This window comes from Carcharhinus amblyrhynchos, chromosome 4, assembly GCF_965287045.1.
Source record: "Carcharhinus amblyrhynchos chromosome 4, sCarAmb.v2.hapA, whole genome shotgun sequence".
In the NCBI taxonomy this organism is placed as follows: domain Eukaryota; kingdom Metazoa; phylum Chordata; class Chondrichthyes; order Carcharhiniformes; family Carcharhinidae; genus Carcharhinus; species Carcharhinus amblyrhynchos.
Window position 1 is genome coordinate 98,692,375 of NC_137327.1, and position 24,589 is coordinate 98,716,963.

Genomic DNA, 24,589 nt, shown 5'->3' on the forward strand with positions numbered 1-24,589 from the left:
GCAATAAAATTAAACAATTTAACACTGCACAGTAATGTAACATCTCAGTAAATCAAATTAACCAGGATATGTAGAAAAGATCAGTCAGTGGTAACATAACTATATGGATCATATTGATATCCCAAACTGGTATCAGAGAGAATACAAGAAAGCATAAAAAAAAGTTCCCAGCAATATCAACTTTTTGTTCATCCATAGCTGCCTTAGGATGCTAGTTATACTTTTTCCTTTAATCTTTTGTCTCAACATGAATTACGGAAGTCAATTCATATCCTCAACTTCCTTTGAGAGGATTGTTTACTCTTTATCTTATATTCAAAGTCTTTCATTTTTGACCCCCCCCTCCCCCCATATAATGTCAATCTGAATTATCATGAAAAAATTTGGGTTCAAGTCTTTTTCCATTTATCTGTATATCATAGTGAATTTGCATTATACCCTCTCTGATGCCTATTTCCCGACAGTGTTTGCCCAATACTACATACAACATTCAAAAGGTGATCTTGAAAAGTTAACGGATGCCCCTCATTGGGTACGAGGTGGTTGATGGCAGAACATGGAACTGCAGTTGCAGAATATGGAACGTTGAACAATTCTGGAAAATCACAAATATTTTCAACTGAAACATTTCAGAAAGCATTTTAAGTGATGCAGATGATAGTGCCACACAGTGGCCAGATCATGTAACTGCCCATGTAAGCTGATGAATCACAAGTGTATTTAGGGGCTGGTCATAAAGCACATGAGCCAAGCATTAAGTTTTCCTGACTAGTGCTTCACCTCCCCTGTTACTGAAATAAAGATAACGTGGTGGGAGAGGGGCAGTGGAATATTTTGTGATCTCATGTTTAATACATCAGGCTCAAGTGGAGCATGCAGAGGGACAAATGGGATCAAACAGTCTATTTCTCTGCTGTAAATTCAAGGCATTTCCCTCAATATTGCTGTTTAAGCTGTTTTCCTGTACATTCAAGTGATATGTGGACTTTCAGTCAATAGTTTTCAAAAATTGGATACAAACGAGCTGCGCTGCCACAACTCATGTGACTTCTGGCATTGGAACTATAGACAATATCAACTCTCTTAATTAAATACGAACATAGATGAGTGCAACTTAATTTGCGGAATTCAGACAGCTTATTGTTTAAGGGTGGGTCAACACCTAAAAGACTGGAGTTTCCAGACTGCCAGTCTCACATTTCACACTGGACAAAGGGGCAGATCAAAATTCAGTGGCCTTTTTCAACTTCTCCTCCCATTCAAACTAGACTGGGTGAGTCCAAGAAATGTTAACCCAGCAGTCACGTAATCAAAGCTGGCTTCAAGGTCTGCACCCTTATTAACCCAGAACCCAGTGGATCCACTCAAACCAGCTGTCAGCCAGTTTAAGAACCAGATTCTGAAACTAACTACAATCCATCAAGGAGCCAAGAAGTTAATCTGCCCCAGTTTCAAAGTTGACCTGAGAACCAACAGCCTAGATATTTGGTTACAAAAAAATTGTAACTTGCTGAGATTCTTCACTTCAACTTTAGATGAGCAAAACCATTCCAAGAAACCACAGGCCTGCCACCTGGGAGACCGAAAATTGTAAATCAGACTGAATTAACTGCACTCTCTCTATATATCTAATCTTTGTGTAAAAATGCATGTGCATGAGAATGTGTGAAGTTGCATTAATTCAGCGTAAGTATGAGAATAAATATCTTCACGTTTAAACTCTCAAAATCTTGCTGTTGAATTACGCAAATGAAATACAACCTTCAATAGTAAAAGATGGACCTCTTTCTGCACAAAAACACATTGACATGGGCAGTAACAGAGCAAATACATTTGGAGACAAGGGAGAGTATATACTTTTCAGATGGAGGTATCTAAGATAACGTTAGCAATGAAATCTGAACTGTACTTTCATATATCAAAAGACGATGGAGTTATTTCTGATGGCAAGAGTCTGCTAAAGAACATAAGAAATAGGAGCAGAAGTAGGCCATCTAGCCCTTCGAGCCTGCCCCACCATTCAGTAAGATCACGGTTGATCTGAAGTGGATCAGTTCCACTTTCCCGCTTTCTCCCCATAACCCTTAATTCCCCTGTCTATCAGAAACCTATCTACTCGTAACTTAAATATATTTACATAAGAACATAAGAGATAGGAGCAGGAGTAGGCCATCCAGCCCTTCGAGCCTGCCCCGCTATTCAATAAGATCATGGCTGATCTGTCGTGGCTCAGTTCCACATTCCCGCCCTCTCCCCATAACGTCTTAATCCCCTCGCTTATCAAAAACCCATCAACCCACGTCTTAAAAATATTTAGCGAGGCAGCCTCCACCACCTCAACGGGCAGAGAATTCCAGAGATTCACCACCCTTTGAGTGAAGAAGTTCCTCCTCAACTCCGTTCTAAACCGCACCCCCCTTTATCTTGAGGCTGTGCCCCCTAGTCCTACTGTACTTTGAGCGGTAAGAGCCTCTCCACCTCTATCCTATCCATCCCACTCATCATCTTATACGTCTCAATGAGATCTCCCCTCATTCTTCTAAACTCTAACGAGTACAAGCCTAGTTTATTCAGCCTCTCCTCATAGCTCAACCCCCTCAACTCCGGCATCAGCCTAGTAAACCTCCTCTGCACTCCATCCAAAGCCAAAATATCCTTGCGTAAGTACGGTGACCAAAACTGCACACAGTGCTCCAGCTGCGGCCTCACCAATGCCCTGTACAGCCGCAGCAAGACCTCCCTACTTTTATATTCAATCCCCCTCGCTATGAAGGCCAGCATCCCATTTGCCTTCCTGACCACCTGCTGCACCTGCAGGCTGGGTTTTTGCGACTCATGCACAAGGACCCCGAGGTCCCTCTGCACCGTCGCCTGTTGCAGTTTTTCGCCACGTAAGTAATAGTCCTTCCTACCATTATTCCTACCAAAGTGGACCACCTCGCACTTGCCAACATTAAATTCCATTTGCCAGTTCCTGGCCCATTCGCCCAGCCCACCTAGATCCTTCTGCAGACTCTCCACACCCTCCACGCAATTTGCCGTTCCCCCAATCTTGGTGTCATCAGCAAATTTCGACACCATACACTCGGTTCCCTCCTCCACATCATCTACATAAATGGTAAATAGCTGAGGCCCCAGCACCAACCCCTGGGGCACTCCACTAGTCACCAACCGCCAATCCGAATAGCACCCATTAACCCCCACTCTCTGCCTCCTATTTGACAACCAATCCTCTATCCACGCTAACACCCTACCCCCAACTCCATGCCCCCTTACCTTCTGCAATAACCTCTTGTGAGGTACCTTGTCAAACGCCTTCTGAAAATCAAGAAAGACCACATCCACCGGCTCTCCTCTATCCACCACCCTAGACACATCCTCATAGAACTCCAATAAATTTGTCAGACACGACTTCCCCTTAACGAAACCGTGCTGCGTCTGCTCTATCAAGCAATTCCCCTCAAGATGCCTCGCTATTTCCTCCTTGATGACGGATTCTACCATTTTACCTACAACAGACGTTAAACTAACCGGCCTATAATTCCCTGCCTTTTGCCTGCCACCCTTCTTAAACAACAGCATAACATTAGCCGCTTTCCAATCTTCCGGCACTTCCCCGGAATCCAGCGACGTTTGGAAAATAACCACCAAGGCATCCACTATCACCTCCGCCATTTCTTTCAGAACCCTCGGATGCATTCCATTCGGTCCTGGGGACTTGTCCACAATCAGTCCCTCCAGTCTGTTGAGCACTGCCTCTCCAGTAACAATAACGTCATTGAGACCCTCCTGTCCTACCATTGCTAACACCCGGCAAATTATTCACATCTTCCTCCGTGAAGACCGAAACAAAAAGGTTATTCAAGACCTCAGCCATTTTCCATCCCCTACCACTAAGTCCCCCTTCTCATCCTCTAAGGGTCCAACGTTCACCCTAGCCAGCCTCTTCCTTTTTATATATTTATAAAAACTCTTGCTATCCTTTTTTATATTAAGCGCTAGCCCAGCTTCATAGTTTCTCCTACCCTTCTTTATCAACTTCTTTGTCAATCTTTGTTGACATTTAAACCTCTCCCAATCCTCTTCTCGCCCACTACTCTTAGCTACTCTAAACACCTCCGCTTTTAATTTAACACTTTCCTTCACCTCCTTCGTTATCCACGGCTTATTACCTCTCCTCCTACAGTCCTTTTTAACCATCAGAATAAATTTCTGCTGAGCACCAAGAAAGATCTCCTTAAAGATCCTCCACTGCTCATCAGCAGACCTACCTTCCAACACGCTCCCCCAGTCAACATTCGCCAATTCTTCTCTCATCCTACCGTACTCCCCTCTGTTCAAACAAAGGACGCACGTCCGGGAACCCACTTTCTCCTCCTCCATCTGCACCAGAAACTCCACCATGCAATGATCACTCTCCCCAAGAGGATCCTTCACCGCAAGGTCCCTAATTCTACCCGCCTCATTACATAACACCAGATTCAAGATAGCTCGCTCCCTCGTCGGCTCCAACACACACTGTTCAAGGAAATTATCCCGGCAGCATTCCAAGAACTCCTCCTCGAGCCCACCGCGTCCAACATGGGTCGACCAATCGATATGCAGATTGAAATCTCCCATAATTACGGCCGTTCCATTCCTGCACGCCGCACTTATTTGCGCGTTAACAGCCCGCCCCACCTCCAGATCATTATTCGGGGGCCTATAGACGACACCCACCAGCGTCTTCCTCCCTTTGCTGTTCCTAATCTCCACCCATAACGATTCCACATTCTGCTCTTTGGTTTCTATATCATCCCTTGCTACCACCCTGATGCTATCCTTAATCAGCAGAGCAACGCCCCCCCCTTTTTCCTCTCGCCTATCCTTCCTAAACACTTGATACCCCTGGACATTCAGCTCCCAATCCCTGTCACCTTGCAGCCACGTCTCTGTAATGGCCACCAGATCACATCCATTTGTGCTGATCTGCGCCACCAGCTCATCCACTTTATTCCGAATGCTTCGTGCATTCAGATAAAGTGCCTTCATCTGGACTCTATTTGCCAGAACGCCACCAACCATACTCACGCCCCCTACTCCCTTTATTATTGGGACATCCTCAGCCTCTTCCCTTACCTGTACCCTCTCCTTAACTTTAGCCCCCGTAATGTCACCTACCCTCGCACCCTCCCCCCCCCCCAATTAGTTTAAAGCCCTGTCTACAGTCCTATTTACACGATTAGCCAGGACTCTGGTCCCAGCACGGTTCAGACCAACCCCATCCCGCCCAAACAGGTCCCAGCTACCCCAATACTGATGCCAATGCCCCATAAATTCAAACCCATTCCTCCCACACCAATCCCTGAGCCACCCATTCACTTCCTTAATCTTATCAACCTTACGCCCGTCTGCACTCGGTTCAGGCAGTAGTCCAGAGATAACCACCTTGTCGGTTCTACTTTTTAATTCCATTCCCAGCTTTTCATACTCCCTCCCCAGATCCTCAGTTTGCATTTTGCCTACGTCGTTGGCACCCACATGTACCACAACGACTGGATTCTCACCCTCCCATTCCAGGTTCCTCTACAGCCCAGATGCGACATCCCGGACCCGAGCACCAGGCAGACAACACACCCTTCTGTGCACTTTGTCATTGTGACAAAGGACAGTGTCAATACCCTTAACCCCACTATCCCCAATTACTACTACGTTCCTTTTCACCTTCTCTTTGCCTATGTCCTGCTGCATCACTGTACCGCGTGCAGTTTGCTCACCAACCTCACCTCCCTCGTTCTCGTCCAGACTGGAAGCAAGAACCTCAAACCTGTTATGCAGATTGAGAGGCTGAGGCATCCGCTCCCCACTCCCCTTCATCCGCTCCCCACCCCCCTTCCTCCGCTCAACAGCCCCCTCTTATTTAGCGAGGTAGCGTCCACCACTTCAATGGGCAGAGAATTCTAGAGATTCACCACCCTTTGAGTAAAGAAGTTCCTCCTCAACTCTGATCTAAACTGCTCCCCCCATCATCTTGAGGCTGTGTCCTCTAGTCCTGCTATCCTTTCTAAGCGGGAAGAATCTCTCTACCTCTACCCTATCCAGCCCCTTCATTATCTTATACGTCTCTATACGATCCCCCCCTCATCCTTCTAAACTCCAATGAGTACAGACCCAGTCTATTTAGTCTTTCTTCATAGTCCAACCCCCTCATCTCCGGTATCAGCCTAGTGAACCTCCTCTGCACTCCCTCCAAGGCCAATATATCCTTCCGCAAGTGCGGTGACCAAAACTGCACACAGTACTCCAGCTGCGGCCTCACCAGTACCCTGTACAGTTGCAGCAAGACCTCCCTACTTTTATATGCTATCCTCCTCGCTATAAAGGCCAACATTCCATTCGCCTTCTTGATCACCTGCTGCACCTGCAGACTGGGTTTTTGCGACTCATGCACAAGGACCCCCAGGTCCCTCTGCACCGCAGCATGCTGCAGCTTTGCCTTTTAAATAATAATCCCTCCTACTATTATTTCTGCCAAAGTGGATAACCTCACACTTGCTAACATTATACTCCATCTGCCAGGTCCTCACCCACTTGCTCAGCCTATCCAGATCTCTCTGCAGACTTTCCACACCCTCCATGCAATTTGCTTTTCCACTCATCTTCGTGCCATCAACAAATTTCATCATCCTACTCTCAGCCCCCTCCTCCAGGTCATCTATATAAATGGTAAACAGTTGAGGCCCCAGCACCGATCCTGCGGCACTCCACTAGTCACCAACTGCCAACCAGAACAGCACCCATTGATACCAACTCTTTGCTTCCTATTAGACAGCCAATCCTCTATCCACGCTAACACCTTACCCCCAACTCCGTGCACCCTAACCTTCTGTAGCAACCTTTTGTGAGGCACCTTATCAAATGCCTTTTGGAAACCTAAAAACACCACATCCACCGGTTCCCCTCTGTCTACCGCACTAGTCACATCCTCATAGAAATCCAATAAATTTGTCAAACACAACTTCCCCTTAACGAATCCGTGCTGCTTCTGCTCGATCAAACCATTCTTTTCTAGGTGCCTCGCTATTTCTTTTTTGATGACGGCTTCTAGCATTTTTCCAACTACGGATGTTAAGCTAACCGGCCTATAGTTCCCTGCCTTTTGTCTGCTACCTTTTTTAAACAGCGGCGTAACATTAGCCGTTTTCCAATCTTCCGGCACTTCCCCGGAGTCCAGCGAATTTTGATAAATAATTACTAAGGCATCCACTATCACCTCTGCCATTTCTTTCAGAACTCTGGGATGCATTCCATCCGGTCCTGGGGACTTGTCCACTTTCAGTCCCATTAGTCTATCAAGCACCACCTCTCTAGTGATAGTAATTGCATTTAGGCCCTCATCTTCTACCCTCCTTCTATCTTTAATATCCGGCAAACTATTTGTTTCCTCCTCCGTGACGACTGAGGCAAAAAACTTACTTAAAGCCTCAGACATTTTGTCATCGCCCACCACTAAATCCTCCCTCTCATCGTCCAAGGGTCCAACGTTCACTCTAGCCAGCCTATTCTTTTTTATATGTTTGTAAAAGCTTTTACTGTCAATTTTTATATTTAGTGCTAGTTTAGCTTCAACCTCTATCTTTCCTTTCTTTATCACCTTCTTAGTCACTCTTTGTTGATTTTTAAATCTTTCCCAATCTTCTAATCGCCCACTATTTTTAGCCACTCTGAACGCATCAGCTTTTAATTTAATACTCTCCTTTTTTTCCTTCGATAACCACAGCTGGTTATCCCTTCTCCTACAGTCCTTCTTTACCATCAACAGCAATCCAGGCATGTCGTTGCAGTGAAAACATAAGGGTGATCACAAAAGAAATTCGCACCAGTGTTTCCAATCACAATTACAAATAGTCTGAATAATTTGTTATAGTCCTGCTAGGCACTATACACGTAAATATTTTATTTATTAGTCACAAGTAAGGTTGTAATACTGCAATGACGTTATTGTGAAATTCCCCTGTCACCTCACTCCAGCGCCTGTTCGAATCAATGCACCTAACCAGCACGTCTTTCAGACCGTGGGAGAAAACCCACGCAGCCACAGGGAGAATGTGCAAACTCCACAGACAGTGACCCAAGCCGAATATAAATTAATATTTAATGAAATCTGAACAGGCAGCAATTGATTTAGAGAATGACACCAAGTTATTTGTTATAAAAAACTTAAATATTATTGTTTATCAAAAATAATGAAACAAGGCAAGTACCATTAACTTGACACCAAACTAATTAGGACTTATGATATAAACTCAGTTATACTTCTTACTTTCCCATCCCAACTAGGAGTTCCCTTATTTTGCAAGATCTTGAATGTTCATTCATACTTCCTGGGGCCAACCCAAAAGGTATACCAGCGTCCTCTGAAATGTACTTTAATTCTCCTTAATATTCTAGCTTTAATCCAAAAGCTTGGGGAGGGGGGGGAAGCACCAACCTCATGACTGGCATTCTGGCAGGGGGGTGGGGGGCACCAAAATCATGACTGGGAGATTCCTCAACTCTATTCAGGTGGCCAGCAGATATACAAGTGTCTCCCACAGCTTGTCAAAGTTACTCTAGCGACTCCTTTTGGACCACAGTCGACTTGTTCCACTGGCTGGAAAACTGAGCATATCTTCCTGCTGCCTTTCCCACATGAAACCCAACAGAACTGTTTGCTTCTGTCATCAGACACACAAAAGTAAGCAAACAAATCTTCCTATTCATGCTTCACCCTGAATCATTATCACTTTGGCAACGGCATGTGGCATGCTTGGGATGATGCAATCAGAAATGCAAACAAATTATTTTACCTTCAATGTAATTCTGTAATTACATAACTCATTAATAATTTATCTCTTTAATGGAGTTTGACTGTTTTTTCCAGAATTGCTAGCATTTAGGTTATTTTGTTGAAAACCCCTAACTCTATCCAGATATGAATCACCATTATTTTACAAACATAGGTTAGCTTTTAACTTGTTGGAATGTATTTACTTCAGGATTGCGCATCAATTTCACAACCAAATGTCCCAATTCTGTCTCCATTCAAAACTTTAAATCTTAAAATTAATGTTTACATTTTAAGGCACATGAATTATGAACCACCTATTTGAAACACCTCAAATAATTGGCATCAACAGTACAAAGGTTATGTTTTACTATTTTGCATAAATGCATTGTTGTTCAGCCTACTTGACACACCACTCGACCCATACAATCCCCCTGTGTCCAAGGAAAATGACAGCCCTAAATTGTAATGTCAGAAATGTGGATTTTGTAAAGGACTGAATTTCACTGAAACATAAGCACAGTAAGTGTGTCAAACAAGCTTATGTAATACATCTTTTATACTGCCAAAAACCCCACACATTCTTTTGTACTAAATGCCACAGGCACAAGCAGATTTGCTGCAGCACACCAAACAAGACAACCTGAATCAAGGCACAAATATAACTGTATGAAATTATACAAATTTCTACAATATCCTACAAAACATACACCTGGAGACAGAGCACTGGTTATTTTAAGACAAATTAAACCTTCCACATTGAACTGCTCTCAAAGACAAACTACCCATCTCAACTTCATTCAAAATGTTACCATCAACTCCCATTCAAAATCAAGGGATCAGGTCTATCCTGGAAAAACTGTCTGGTTTGGGTTAAAAGCAAATAAATTATTGGTGAGGAGAGAGAAAAAAAAACGAGCTAAAGATTGGCATAATAACATTCTTTATTAGATGGGTGGGTGGCACAGTTGTTAGCACTGTTGCCTCACATTTCCAGGAACCCAGGTTCAATTCCTAGCTTGGGTCATTGTGCAAGTTCCACACAGACATTCTATCCATATCGGTGTGGATTTCCTTCGGGTGCTCCGGTTTCCTCCCACAGTCCAAAGATATGTGGGTTAGGTTGATTGGCCATGCTTAGTATCAGGGAAACTAGCTAGGGTAAATGCATGGGGTTATGGAGATAGGGCCTGGGTGGGATTGTGTTCAGTACAAACTTGATGGGCCAAATGGTCTCCTTCTGCAGTGTTGGATTTTATGATTCTATGGCTGCTTCCAAGCATTTCTTGCCTGTTTCTTCCTTCCACCAGAGTATTTTTTAAAACAAAATTAACAATTCCGAATCATAGAATCCCTACAATGCAGAAGGAGGTCATTTGGCACACTGGGTCTGCACCAACAGGATTTACCACCCAGGTCCTATCCCCATAACCCCACTAATCCCGCTAATTTACGCATTTTGGGACACTAAGGAGCAATTTAGCATGGTCAATCAATCTAACCTGCACATCACTGGGCTGTTTTCAAGCTCAGGAGTGTTTAGATTAATTATACAGATGCGGGAAAATGTGCAAACTCCACACAGACTGACCCAAGCTGGGAATCAAATCCAGGTCCCTGAAGCGATGAGGCAGCAGTGCTAAGCACTGTGCCACCATGCCATACCAAATATAATTAGAATAATTTTCATAAGGCAAATGTAACTACTGTTTCATTAAAAAATTCAAAGCCAGCGCAAATTCTAATCAAAGTAAAAAACCTCTCGTAAACTCAACTATTTTGACTTCAAAATAGTGTTTGGAAATGTCCATATTAGCTCTTCCAGTTTCACAATTGTACTTCTGACTGTCTACCTCTAAGTGTTCTAGTTTCTGTATAATCTAGCCTCTGGTCCCACAAGGAGGAAAATATCCTTCATATCAACCTCAATAGTCAATGCCAACTTGCTTTTCAGCCATTAAACATCATAATTAAATTCAATTCCTGTCTCACCCATGCACATTCAAGCAGAAGTCACTGCGCAGCAATCAGGAAAAGGAATCTGGCCTGTTTCTGTTTTCAAGCTCAGGAATGTTTAAATTAGTTACAACAGCATTCCTGAAACCAGCTTGACTCAAAACTGGGCATCAAATCTGAAATTTTCCTGGCTTGCAAGGTTCAGTTTCACAATAGTAGCTTCCAAACTGGCTTAGCAATTATAATGAACGACTCCTGAAAAAGCAGAATATTACTGCCATTTGCTTGTGGCACACTCATGGCATTACTTATAGCATGTTGGAATGATAAGAGCATCAGGCCATGTAACAATTTATTACTCTGCTATTAACATACTCAATCTAGAATTCCCTTTGCAAACACACACCAACTACTGAGATTAATTTATTTTTGCTCTGCTTGTTTACTGGCAAACATCTTACTGCAGAATTGTGACTGGTTTCTATCTCTACATTTATTTCAGCCAGACTATGACCAAAGATTTAACTGTGTCAACCTGTGCCTCAGCACTCTGGACTTTGGGTATGTCAATCACATGGGAGCTCACAAGTAAACCACAACAAATGAATTAAAGTACCACTTAGAGACAAATGAATCGTGACAGTTTCTGCATATCAGAAAAGTAAAAGAAAAAAAATTTATTTATTAGTCACAAGTAGACATACATGAAGTTACCGTGAAAATCCCCTAGAAGCTAACAAAAAGTCTCTAAGCTCGGTTCCACCCAGATGTGATCAAGCTACGTTACCAGGCTCCATTAAATTCATATTTGTTTCACTTTTAAAAAACTGTCCTCAATTATATTTTAAATGGTCTTGAATCAGCTTCTTTTCAAAAATAACTCAAATTCAGCCAGTGTAGTTTCAGCATACACAACTTAACCAGCTCTAAATGGGCTTGAAAGAATTTCACTTTGAAATGCCTTGCGCAATGAAATGAAATCTTGAACTTTCCGGAGTGCACTCAAGTTCCAGTACAAACTGGAAACAATGCAGCAAATGGAGTGCAAGCAGTACATGGGAGGACAATATGCATTCCAGTTTGTGCTCATAGTGTTTTGTTGCTGACACTGTAATGCCCAGATCCTTAAATAACAAATAATCAAATTAATTTTAATGGGTTTGTTTTCAAGCTAGTGAAAAACTTTTAAATGATTTTTGAGAATACAAGATGGCTTTGAAGTTACAAGCATCCTGATTTTTCAGCACTGAAATGCTCCCTTCTTCAATATCAGGAATCAGAACCATCAGGGCAATTTGGCAGCAAGTTGTCAAAGCAGCAAAGCCACCACAGCATGATGCTCTGCATGAATAGAATTAAGCACACATACTAAGAGATGTTACACATTATCCGGACTGTGAATTTTATTTTGATGTGCTGTCCCAGTACATAATTCACCAATGGTTCTTTTAAGAAAAATTCATGGCCATCACATGTGCCACAAACAGAATTTCTGCTTTATTAATACAAATTCATGAGATTCCAAGTATTATCCAAACTCCTTCAATTCAAGTTTGCTTCAAAATGTCTCCATTCCACAAGTTGTAGCTCTAAAAGACTGAATTTGTATCTTGATAAGTTCTTTTCTGATTCGGGCTATAAGCTTTTATTCAAAAACTGCTGCTGCAGAACACCTCAAAAAGGGTATATTACATATCAATAAATCATTACCCTCCCTCATATTGGCTGAACAATTATGTCAAGCTAGACACTTCCCCAAAAGGATGAGGTTAGGCTGAGAGCAAGGGGTCGGGCATGGATTTGGCTTAGGGCAGCATAAGTTTGAGACCAAAAACAGCTGTAATTAGACAGGCATTGTGTTAACAGTATCCAGTAAGCAGAGAAGGACGAGAAGAAATTTAATTGAAGTGCACAAAATCATGACAGTCTAGACAAAAGAGCAATAAACTATTCCCATTGGCAGAAGGGGGCGTGAATCAGAGCATGGAGATTTAAGGTCATTGCTAAAAGGACTGAAGGTGATACAAGAAAACTTCTTTCACACAGCAAGAGGTTAGAACATTGAATTTAGTGCCCAAGAGGGTGTTTCAATTGTGACATTCAAAAGGGAATTGGTTTTGCAGCTCAGAAGAGAAAGTTTTCAGCAAGAGTTGCAGGGAAATGACAGGGGACTGTGAGTAACTGAATTGTTCTTACAGAGAGTCAGCATATTCCTGACAGGCTGACTGGCCTTCCTTTGTGCTGTAACCATGCTATGATTCCTGATAAGCAGTAGAGCGATTGATGAGACACATGGTTTCTACGGACTGGATCTCAGCTTGATTCTTACACTTATGAGACAATTGCTGAGTTGAAGCCCCATTCAAATAGTAGCGAGCATAACCTAGGCTGAAACTTTAATGCAACAAGAGGGAATGTTTCATTGGTTTAACATTTCATCTGAAAGACAAACGCCCATGGCCTTAATCAGGTAAACATTGGGATCCAAAGGCGTTATTTGAAGACAGCAAGGTTAATTCTCCCCTACATCCTAAACAATATCTACCCATCAATACCAAAATCAGATTAGCTGATCATTCATCTCTGCAGATTGTGGGACTGTGCACAAAACTGGCCTCCATGCTTGTCTGTACAAATAGAAATCATTGACTTTGAAGTACGATGGGACACACTGAACATGACAATCACTAGAAATGGAAGACCATGGCCAACTTTAGGTAATTAGCAACACAGCGTTGATTTCAACATAGATCTGTATTTCATTAAAAGTGTGTCTATAGAAACTTCCCCATCATTCAACTGAGTTGTCAGCTGGAGCCAACAATCTTGTCTCAAGAGGTCAGTCTGCTACTAACTGAATCAAGGGACTGACAGGAAATTCAAGAGTTGACCCCAAAGAAGTGAGGAAGATGTTGCAACAAGGGGCAACAGCTTGGTAGGCACTGCTCCAGTCTCGCTTTCATCAAAAAGGGGAAATCCCAGAAGGAATGGGGTTTAGCAAGGGAGTAGCAATAAGTTGGCCATTGAGCAAGGTAAAATGGAAGTTTGAATTAAGGTTAGATAAGAGGCACCAGCCAATGCAATTCCACCATCAACGTTTTGTTTCAGGGTAAAGCATACATCTTCCTATCTTGTGCTCCATCATTTTCTTCATTGCAAAGGTTGAGACTCTTCTCAGGGCTGCAAAGTGGTTAAGCCACGCTCTTTACCAGCTTTCTTTCAGTCATTGATAAATCAAATATGGAATTTAAAAATATTTCTTCACCCAGCGAGTGATGGAAATGTAAGAACTTTATTACCACATGGAGAGGTTGTGACAAACAGTATAGATGCATTTAAGGGAAAGTTGGATAAGCATATAACAGAGAGGGGAATCTAGAGGGAGTACTGCATACAACAGTCATAGGAAAAGTATTCAGGAAGATGTAGAATTAGGTTGAGGCAGCTAGGTGTGGAATTATAAGAAGCTGATGCCATAGTTCAATAGCAGATGTAGGGCAACACAGTTTGCTACAATATTGAAGAAATCAAACGTGGGAGGGATACTGAACAGCAGACATTAGAATATAAGTGGACAAGGCAAAGTCAATGTGTGGACTACTTCGAAATCAGTGGAACAGATTTAATGAAGTCAATAAAGCTTACAGGACAGGAGAGGACCATTTCAGTCCATAACGCAAGCTCCAGCTTCTGGCAGTAACAACTGATAACTAATCCCACTGCTCTTCTCTCTCCCTACGGCCCTGCGTATGTCACAGTTCCAAAAACAGGATCCACTTTTACTTAAATTATGTAATGTTCTTTGTCCTAACCACCTTCTATGACAAAGCAATCTATGCTCCAATAGCCCTCTGCATAAAAGAGCATCTCTCTTCTAATCAGTCAAGATTTTAAATTGATCACTGCCTCCTCATTCCATGGCTTTAATGTCCTTTCTATAACCAAATGTCCAGATATGTACATGTAATTTTATAAATTTGCGTCTTCAGGTTCCCAGTTTGCTGTTGGGCCTTTTAATGATTTCATCTATTTGTACCTAGACATCCAAGGATTTCTACCCCCCTCCCCGGCCCCATATTTCTGTATCAAACACATCAGTCTCGGTTTAGTACATAGTCCCATTTGTTGTACTTCCTCATAAGATGCATTACCATACACTCATTTAAATTAAAGCACCATCTGTCATCCTGCTGACCCCATCTGTCCTCCTAAAGTCAGTTAAAGCTTTCCTTATTGTTCAACAAAATCCCTTACTTACACATTGACAAACTTTTAGGATTGTGCTCCCTAATCCCAAATTACCCATACATAGACCAAGCATAAGTGTGGATCCAGTGCAAAGTCCCAGAGCATACCACTCCTAACACTTTTTAAATCCAAGCAACATCCAATTACAATTACTTGCTTTCCATAGTGCTACATTTTCTCAGATACATTAGTCATGTTTTTTTCCAACAAACCTTGAGACACTATAACAAATGCCTTCTGAAAATTCATATACACAATTCCTTTTTCGTCAAGCTACATTCTCAATTCAGAAAAGTCAAACATGACAATAGCAAGTCCACATTAGTTGTTTAATTAAACCAAAACTTCTGAATACTCACTAATTTTATCTTGAATATGGATTCAAAGAGTTGGCTCACAACCGACAACCCAACAGATTTGGAATTAACAAAGCTGTTGCATCAGCTACTCCCAGTCCCATAGTAGAATTTACATATGTAAAATAATTGCAGTATATATACGCATCAAGTCCTTTATCAACAAGATTTATGCCTACAGAGGTTGTGATTTGGCCACCTCTATTTCTGCTGATTTCTTCAGCATTTTTCCAACAGTTATATCTAACAATAAATTGTTCTCTCTCTCAGGCACTTCATGTTGTTGGAAATAATGGCCATCCCATATTCAATATTTTACTACAATTTCAATATCAAGTAAACCACCTCTTCCACTTTTCATTGTTGTCCTCTATTTGGACATGCTTGTTTTAGATTTCACATTATCTGAAAGATTTTAATATTCACTACATTTTTAATCTTCCTTTTCTCAGCCACACTACAGTTCATATTTTTCTTTTTCTTTCCATATTAACCCTAATTTTGTTTTTGATCACCATTTGTCAACAGAAGCAAATTTGTCATTATTTTCCACTGCTAATTTGCCATCTAGTTTCCAACTTTATCACTTACTTTGGGTCAGATACTTTAATGTTGCTGTTTTCCAGTCCACAGTGTTTAATTTTTACCCAGTAGCTTTAATTCTTTTATTTGAAAAATCGTTCTCCTACAATGTTACCTTTCTTTATTTTACTAGAAATCGGTACCACTACTTGAATTTGAAAGTTGCTGAGCTAAGCAGAAACCACAAGATATTCAGAAACGCATCCACCAATTGTATAATCTCTACTCCAGTTTCTCCTGGCATATTTAAAATCAGTAAAAAGTCTGACAACACCAGGTTTTAGTCCAACCGATTTATTTGATAATAGACTCACAAGCTTTCGGGGTTAGCCCCTTCTAGCCCCAAAAGCTTGTGAGTCTATTATCAAATAAATCGGTTGGACTAAAACTTGGTGTTGTCAGACTTTTTACTGTGTTTACGCCAGTCCAACACCGGCATACCCACATCATATTTAAAATCACCTTTTATTGTCCAGCTGTTCTCAGATCTCCCACAACTGTCTGCAGGCCTTCCTCATCTTCAGTGCATTCCTTATGTTTGAGCACTATTAAGAATTATTTAATAACATTGCAACTCCAACCTCTATTTCCACCTCCAAAACTCTAATATTGCAATAGCAAGCAATATTCAGCTCACAGGCAATGAGATTGTGTGTGGAGAGTGGCATGCTTGCAAGATATTTTGCATTGTGATAAGGGTTGGGTGAGCTGAAGAACAGAAAATTAGGAAGAGAATGAAGCAACAAAGACACCAATTATGTTAATAGGGAGGTCAAATGAATGCAGAGACCATAAGATGCAATGGACGTAAGACATTTGACCCACTGAATCTGCTCCACCATTCAACGTGATCATGGCCAGAATTTTACCACCACACCTGGCCCAGAATCAGGGTGGGCGAGGCTCACAGAATGGCATTTTCCATTGGCCACGGGCCAGATCTTACGAGCCTGGGGTGAGCAAAGCAGTAAAATTCTGGTACATGACTGATCTGGTATAATCTTCAACTCCACTTTCATGTCCATGCTCCATAACTCTTGATTTCCTCACTGATTAAAAATCTATCCATCTCAGCTTTGAACACCCAGCCTCTACAACTCTCTGCAGTAATGAGTTCCAAAGATTCAGTACCCGCATCGCCAACTTAAATGGGTGACCGCTTGCTCTGAGAACATAAGAAATAGGAGCAGGAGTAGGCCATCTAGCCCTTCAAGCCTGCCCCGCCATTCAATAAGATCATGGCTGATCTGTCGTGGCTCAGTTCCACATTCCCACCCTCTCCCCATAACCCTTAATCCCCTCGCTTATCAAAAACCCATCAACCCACGTCTTAAAAATATTTAGCAAGGCAGCCTCCACCACTTCAATGGGCAGAGAATTCCAGAGATTCACCACCCTTTGAGTGAAGAAATTCTTCCTCAACTCTGTTCTAAACCACCCCCCCTTTATCTTGAGGCTGTGCCCCCTAGTCCTACTGTCATTTCTGAGCGGGAAGAGTCTCTCCACCTCTATCCTATCCATCCCACTCATCAACTTATATGTCTCAAATGAGATCTCCCCTCATTCTTCTAAACTCTAACGAGTACAAGCCTAGTTTATTCAGCCTCTCCTCATAGTTCAACCCCCTCAACTCCAGCATCAGCCTAGTAAACCTCCTCTGCACTCCCTCCAAGGCCAAAATATCCTTGCGTAAGTACGGCGCCCAAAACTGCACATACTACTCCAGCTGCGGCCTCACCAATGCCCTATACAGCTGCAGCAAGACCTCCCTACTTTTATATTCAATCCCCCTCGCTATGAAGGCCAGCATCCCATTTGCCTTCCTGACCACCTGGTGCACCTGCAAGCTGGGTTTTTGCAACTCATGCATCTGCTCTGCTCCTAAACTCTCCCAAAAGAGGAACAGTCTCTCAACATCTACCCTGTCAAGTTCCCCCAAGACACCTATATGTCTCAATGAAGTTATTGAGACATATAAGTAAAGAAGAATTTCTTCTAAACCTGATGCAAGGGGAGCTTAAACTGCCCACCTTTCACACAATTACCGCTGACAGTTACCTGACACAGCTGTACAACACTCGCCTTGCATGGGAAAGGGATGGCGGAAGCCACCTTCTCCACGGCCCAACCCATTCAACCTCTCCCAAGAAAATACCTCCACACCAGGGATCGATCTGGTGAACCTTCTCTGGAATGCTGCCAATGCCAGTATATTTTTCTTCAGATAAAGGGGATCAAAACTATTTACAGTATCTCCAGGTGTAGTCCATCTACTGCCTTGTGCAAGTCTTCCCTACTTTGATACTCCATTCCCTTTGAAATAAAGGCCAATATTTCTTCTGCCTACTGAACTTGCATGCTAGCTTTTTGAAATTTATACACAAAGACCCTCAAATTCCTCTTTGCTGCAAGTTTCTGCAGTGTTTCTCCATTTAGATAATATTCAACTCCTTTATTCTTCCTACCAAAGGGCACAACTTCATATTTTCCAACATTATATTCCATCTGCCAGGTTTTTGTCCACTCATTTAACCTGTATAAATCCTCATCAATTGCCTTCCCACCCATCTTTGTGTCATCTGCAAACTTAGCAATGGTACATTCACTTCCCTCATCCAAGTCATTAATATATCGTAAATAATTGTGGCCACAATATCGATCCATGTGGCACACCATTAGTTACAAGTTGCCATCCTGAAATTGTCCCTCTTCTCCCAGCTCTGTCTTCTATCAGTTAGCCAATCCTTTATCCATGCTATACTACCCCCAATACCATGGGTTCTTATTAAGTAGCCTTTTGTGAATACCTTATCGAATGCTTTTGGAAATCCAAGTATATAATATCTACCGATTTCCCTTTATCTATCCTGCTTGTTATTGCCTCAAAGAATTTGAATAAATTTGTCAGGCATGATTTCCCTTCATGAAACCCTATTGACTCTGCTTGATTATATTATGCATTTATAAATGCTTTGTAATTATATCATTTAAAATTGATCCTGACATTTTTCCACTGAGAAGTTAAGCTAACTGGTCCATGATTCTGTTTTAGTCTCCCACACTTTTTGAACAAGAGGACACAGGAGAATGAGATAGTAACAATAGTAGAAACTTAGATCAGTTAAGAAATGATCAAATCAGTGAATCACAGCAAAAATCAGGAAAGGAACAGCAGAAGCATGCAACAAAAACAAAGGTTGGAAGAATTCAAATACATAACAAGGTTTACTAATTGACAATAATAAATATATTGCAGCATCAAAATCCCAAGATATGTAATCACAATTAGAAATCTAGCTTCAAAATTTCAGAACAGGCAACCATTAGCTCCATCCACAGTCATAATAACTAAATGACACATCAATGCCAGGGATGCACTTTAATAGGCTTCATAGATCTCCAAAATAATCTGAAAAGTAGAAAGATTCTGACCGTCTCAAGGCACAATTTGAGATAATCTTATTACTCTCTTCAGCAGATCTTCTTTGACAACTATGGATCTTTTTTAAGATATCTAAAATGCTTATACTATGGAACATAAATAACCAGAGTCTCTTCATATAAGAAACTACAATACTGTTACCATATATGAATCTACAATAAGTATTCACAGCTGACCAGAGATCTCCAAAAGAATCTGAAAAGGAGACATTTCAACTTGAGAAAGTCTGAATCTTATTACTCTCTTCAGCCGATCTTCACTGACAACTAAGGTTTTTTTAATTCACTAAAAGGATTATACCGTGGAATATAAGTAACGTACCTTAATATAAGAAACGACAACAGTGGTACTTCATAAGAACCTACAGTAAGTTTCACAGCTGGCCAGAAAGAGAACTACAACCATCCAGAGCTTTTATCTGTTTGCAAACATTAGGAGCCCAGAAAAAAACACCTGATGCAGGGGAGCTTGAACTGCCCACGTTTCACACAACTGCCGCTGAAAGTTACCAGGCGCAGCTTAACAACACTCACCTTGCATGGGAAAGGGATGGTGGAAGCTACCTTCTCCATGGCCAAGTTCCTGATGCTGGGGGTGAGGGGGCCCCTACAGGTCGGACAGCAGGAAAGTTTCTGCCGGCACTGGTTACACACCAGGTGCCCGGCCTGGCACTGCAGGATGGGTGGCAGCACATAATCAAAACAGACCGGGCACTCGAACAGAGAAGTGAGTTCGGGCTGAGGCGGGGTGGATCCTCCTCCGGCTGCCGCGGCTGCGGCCGCTGCTGCTGCTGCAGCCGCCGCCGCGGCCGCCGCGATGGCTGGATTGCCGCTCCCCGCTCCTCCTCCTCCACCACCTCCTCCTCCTCCTCCTCCTCCTCCCCCCGCACCCGCTGCCGCCGCCACGGCCGCCGCTGCCGCCGTGTGTTTGCCCGTTTTCCCGCCGCCGGCTGACGACGGTCGGCTCATGGCGAACAGCGCTCCGGCCGACAGCGCATTCAAAAACAAGGACGAAATCGATCCCACTCTCTGAAATAAACACAACAAAAACAATCGCCCGGTTAAACTGCGCTGCCGATCGCTCAGCCTCGTCCTTTCCTTGTTATTAACGCCATCATTATTATTATTATTCCTGAAGCCAGCGTCCTGTCGCACGGCCCTGCGTCAACATGGCGGCAGCGCTTCGCCGTGCAACCGAAACCGGGGGGGCGTGTCTCTGCCCGTCGTCATCGCAGCCAATCAGAGCCCGCCTCCATTACCGCAGCCAATTAAAGTCCACCTCCATTGCTGCAGCCAATCAGAGCGCGCCTTCATCACTACAGCCCATCAGCACTCGTCTCCGTTCAGTGCCCGCCTCCAGCATCGCAGCCAGTCCGAACCCGTCTCCATCACTACAGCCAATCAGAGCCAACCATCATCACTACAACCAATCAGGAACAACCACCATCATTACAGCCAATCATAGCTGTCCTCCCTTAACAGCAGCGCCGCTGAGTCGCTGAGAGCGGGGGGCGGGACCGCGCCGTCATTGGTTCCGTCACGTGAATCGAAGGGTCAGCCTGCTCGGCGCGCAGTGCTTGACGGGTGTTGTAGTTCCTCTGCTGCTAGCGAGCTTTCCGTCGGCTCCCTGAGCGAAAGTAGATGGACTCAATCTTCCAGCGTGCATAGGGCCAGTGCTTGTGTCCACCCCACGTTTCTACTTTGTTGTCATGTGCTGTCAGTTGAGCCCCTTTCTCATTGAAATCACACATGGTTATTGTATTTACAGATACCAAATCTGCTCGTCTTTTAGGGGAATTATTTTTAAACTAAAAAAAAGCACAAAATGATTACATTTAAAAACAATGGTTCATTTGTAACAATTGTTGTTTAAAATACTTATTTGAAATACTATGGTTAATAGGCCCACTCAAATAAAATGGATACGTGTCAGTCAGCCATTAGCTTTTGAAACAAAGTCACAGTTCAGTCCTATATAAATTGACAGCGTTTTCCAAGTGATGTTTTAACTGGTGTTGGAGTTTATACATTTGAACAACCAGCACTTCCAACTTGGTACATCCATGCACCACCTTCAGTTCACCATCTAATAGCCAGAGAAAGAGAGTCAGGAATGTTCGAAGACGAGCTGAAGGTTTCTGAGATTAGAGTTACTGCTCACCCTTTTACAATACACATTTCTGCAAATGGAAGTTTAAAAAAGTTTGGTGGGAATTGTATGTTAAGATTAATTTTCTTTAAAACTAGTTACAGTTTTCTGCAATGCCAAGGATGTTGCCCATTGTCAGTATATCAACTGGCTAGATTGAAACATTCCTGGAAATATCAACAGTTGGAAATAAATAGGCGGTGATGAGTTTTACTTACCTGTTAACATTGAAGTTGCTGGCATTGGCTCGATGGGCAGAATGGCTGATTTCTTTACAATGATGATCAGGACTCCTGTTACACTAATGTGAACCATCAAATTATTTGGATGTTATGCTTTGATTTTTAAATGTCATCATGTTTTTATATCCTCTGTAACCTCTTCAGCTTTACCATTCTCAGGGATCACTGGCCATCATGCCTTCAGTTACCAATGCCCTAAGGTCTGGGTCCCCTCCCTAAATTTATTTGAGATTCTGCCTCTCTTTCCTCAAAACTATCTGTTCTAATGCCTCTTCACCTGGTTTAATATCAACTTTTGTTTGATAATCTGCTCATTGTATTTATTATGTTAAAATTGGAGTATAAATGCAACTCCGATCACAATCTGCTCCTCGGTTATCATCATGAGTCTATGTCCTGGATCTCTTCCACTGAACTGAGGTTTGTTTAAACAGGGACCTCACATCACTGGGGACTGGAATATGTAATAAGAGTATCATCACCAATAAGAACTTATTGGACCAGATGCGTTTTCTGGCTGTCAAACTACTTTTTATTAATCACTTCAACCGACGCAGTGAAATGAACACTAATGATATTGACATTGATCTATCCTGCAGCCCCAGTCATTGTCATATAGACTAAGCAGCATAAAAGACTTGCTTCTCTATTAAGAGAAGCAGCATGGTAGCACAGTGGTTAGCACAGCTGCTTCATGGGTCCTGGGTTCGATTCCCGGCTCGGGTCACTGTCTGTGTGGAGTTTGTACATTCTCCTCGTGTCTGTGTGGGTTTCCTCCAGGTGCTCCGGTTTCCTCCCACAGTCCAAAGATGTGCGGGTTAGGTTGATTGGCCATGCTAAGAAATTGCCCCTTAGTGTCCAGGGATGTGTAGGTTAGAGGGATTAGTGTACGGGATTAATGTAGGGATATGGGGGTAGGGCCTGGGTGGGATTGTGTTCAGTGCAGACCTGATGGGCTAAAGGCCCTTTTTCTGCACTGTAGGGTTCTATGGTTAAGATAGACACAGCTGGTGGTTTGAACAATGCCTTTCGGTCTAGCATTCTGACAGACCAAGTGGTGCACCTGATTTGTTACAAGTGTTTGATGTATTAGGGGCTTATTAAGGTGAATCCCAGGGGATCCACTAGTGCCTGTCTCGACTTCATGTGAAAGTCTTGGCTCCAGCAAGACTGGATCCAGTTTGCCTACCACTGCAACAAGTCCACAGCAGACACCATCTCCCTGAACTTGCCTTCAACCCTGGAACACCTAGATATCAAAGACATGTATGTCAGACTCCTATTTATTGACTATAGCTCAGCCTTCAACACCATTCTTCCCATGAAACTCATCTCCAAACTCCGTGGTCTGGGCCTCGGCTCCTTCCTCTACGACTGGATTTTAAACTTCCTAACTCACAGACCACAATCAGTAAGGTTAGGCAACAGCATCTCCTCCACGATCATCCTCAATACTGATGCCCCACAAGGATGTGTTCTCAGCCCCCTACTATATTCCTTGTACACCTATGACTGTGTAACCAAATTCCGCTTCAGTTTGATTTTCAGGATTGCTGATGACACCACTATAGTGGCTCAGATCTCAAACAATAATGAGACAGAGTATAGGAATGAGTTAGGGAATTTGGTGAAGTGGTGTGCTAACAATAATCTCTCCCTCAATGTCAACAAAACGAAAGAGATCGTCATTGTCTTCAGGAAGTGTAAAGTAGAACACGCCCCTGTCTATATCAATGGAGGTGAAGTGGAAAGGGTCAAGAGCTTCAAGTTTTTAGGTGTCCAGGTCAACAACAATCTGTCCTGGTCCCCCCATGCTGACAGTATAGTTAAGAAAGCCCACCAACACCTCTACTCTTTCAGAAGACCAAGGAAATTTGGCATGTTAGCTACGACTCTCACCAACTTTTATAGATGCACCATAGAAAGCATTCTTCCTGGTTGTATCACAACTTGGTATGACTCCTGCTCTGCCCATGACTGCGAGGAACAAGAAAATGTTGTGAATGTAGCCCAATCCATCACACAAACCAATCTCCCATCCATTGACTCTGTCTATACTTCCCGCTGCCTCGGCAAAGCAGCCAGCATAACTCAGGACCCCACCTATCCTGGACATTCTCTCTTCCACCTTCTTCCGTCAGGAAAAGGATACAGAAGTCTGAGGTCACATACCAATTGACTCAAGAACAGCTTCTTCCCTGCTGCTGTCGGACTTTTGAATGGACCCACCTTGCATGAAATTGATCTTTCTCTATACCCTAGCTGTGAATGTAACACTACAGTTTGCACTGTCTCATTTCCTTCTCTATGAACATATGCTTTGTCTATATAGCATGCAAGAAACAATACTTTTCACTGTATGCTAATACATATGACAATAATAAAATCAAATCAAATCAACAATTGTTTTAGTAAAGCCACAGAAAATATTTATGACTTTTTCAGAATATACCCTTCAATGTCCTACAATTAGCCTTTGATCTAACTCAGCTGTTTCAGCAACTAGTCGTCGGGTTAGAGCTGATTTCACCTCATCAAAACACCTGATCAATCTTGGACTTCAAATCCAGTTTTTCCCAGGTCATTCTTTTATTCTGAAGGTACTTCAAAGCATTACCATCATAACCTAGCTTTTAACCATACTGGCCATGTAGCTCACCTTCCTTGTGTGCATTCAAATGTATCTTCTGGCTATCACTCCAGAACAAAGTCTAACACAACTATTTCCCCTTTTCCTCTTTACCCCACGACACTGTGCCTCCCTTTTTCCCTCTGTCTTGAACACCCTATCTTCACAAATCCCAATTCT

At 42.7% G+C, this 24,589-nt stretch overlaps 1 protein-coding gene across 1 annotated transcript in view; it reads right to left on the minus strand.

Annotated features, from left to right (window-relative positions):
- siah2l (seven in absentia homolog 2 (Drosophila)-like) overlaps nt 1-20,569 on the minus strand; it is a 63,516-nt gene extending 42,947 nt beyond the window's left edge. Inside the window, exon 1 of the mRNA XM_080187632.1 lies at nt 19,924-20,569. Within this exon, the coding sequence (XP_080043758.1) occupies nt 19,924-20,358 (435 nt within the window). The 5' untranslated portion in view covers nt 20,359-20,569. The remainder of the gene's footprint in view (nt 1-19,923) is intronic.
- Between the last annotated feature and the right edge of the window lie 4,020 nt (nt 20,570-24,589).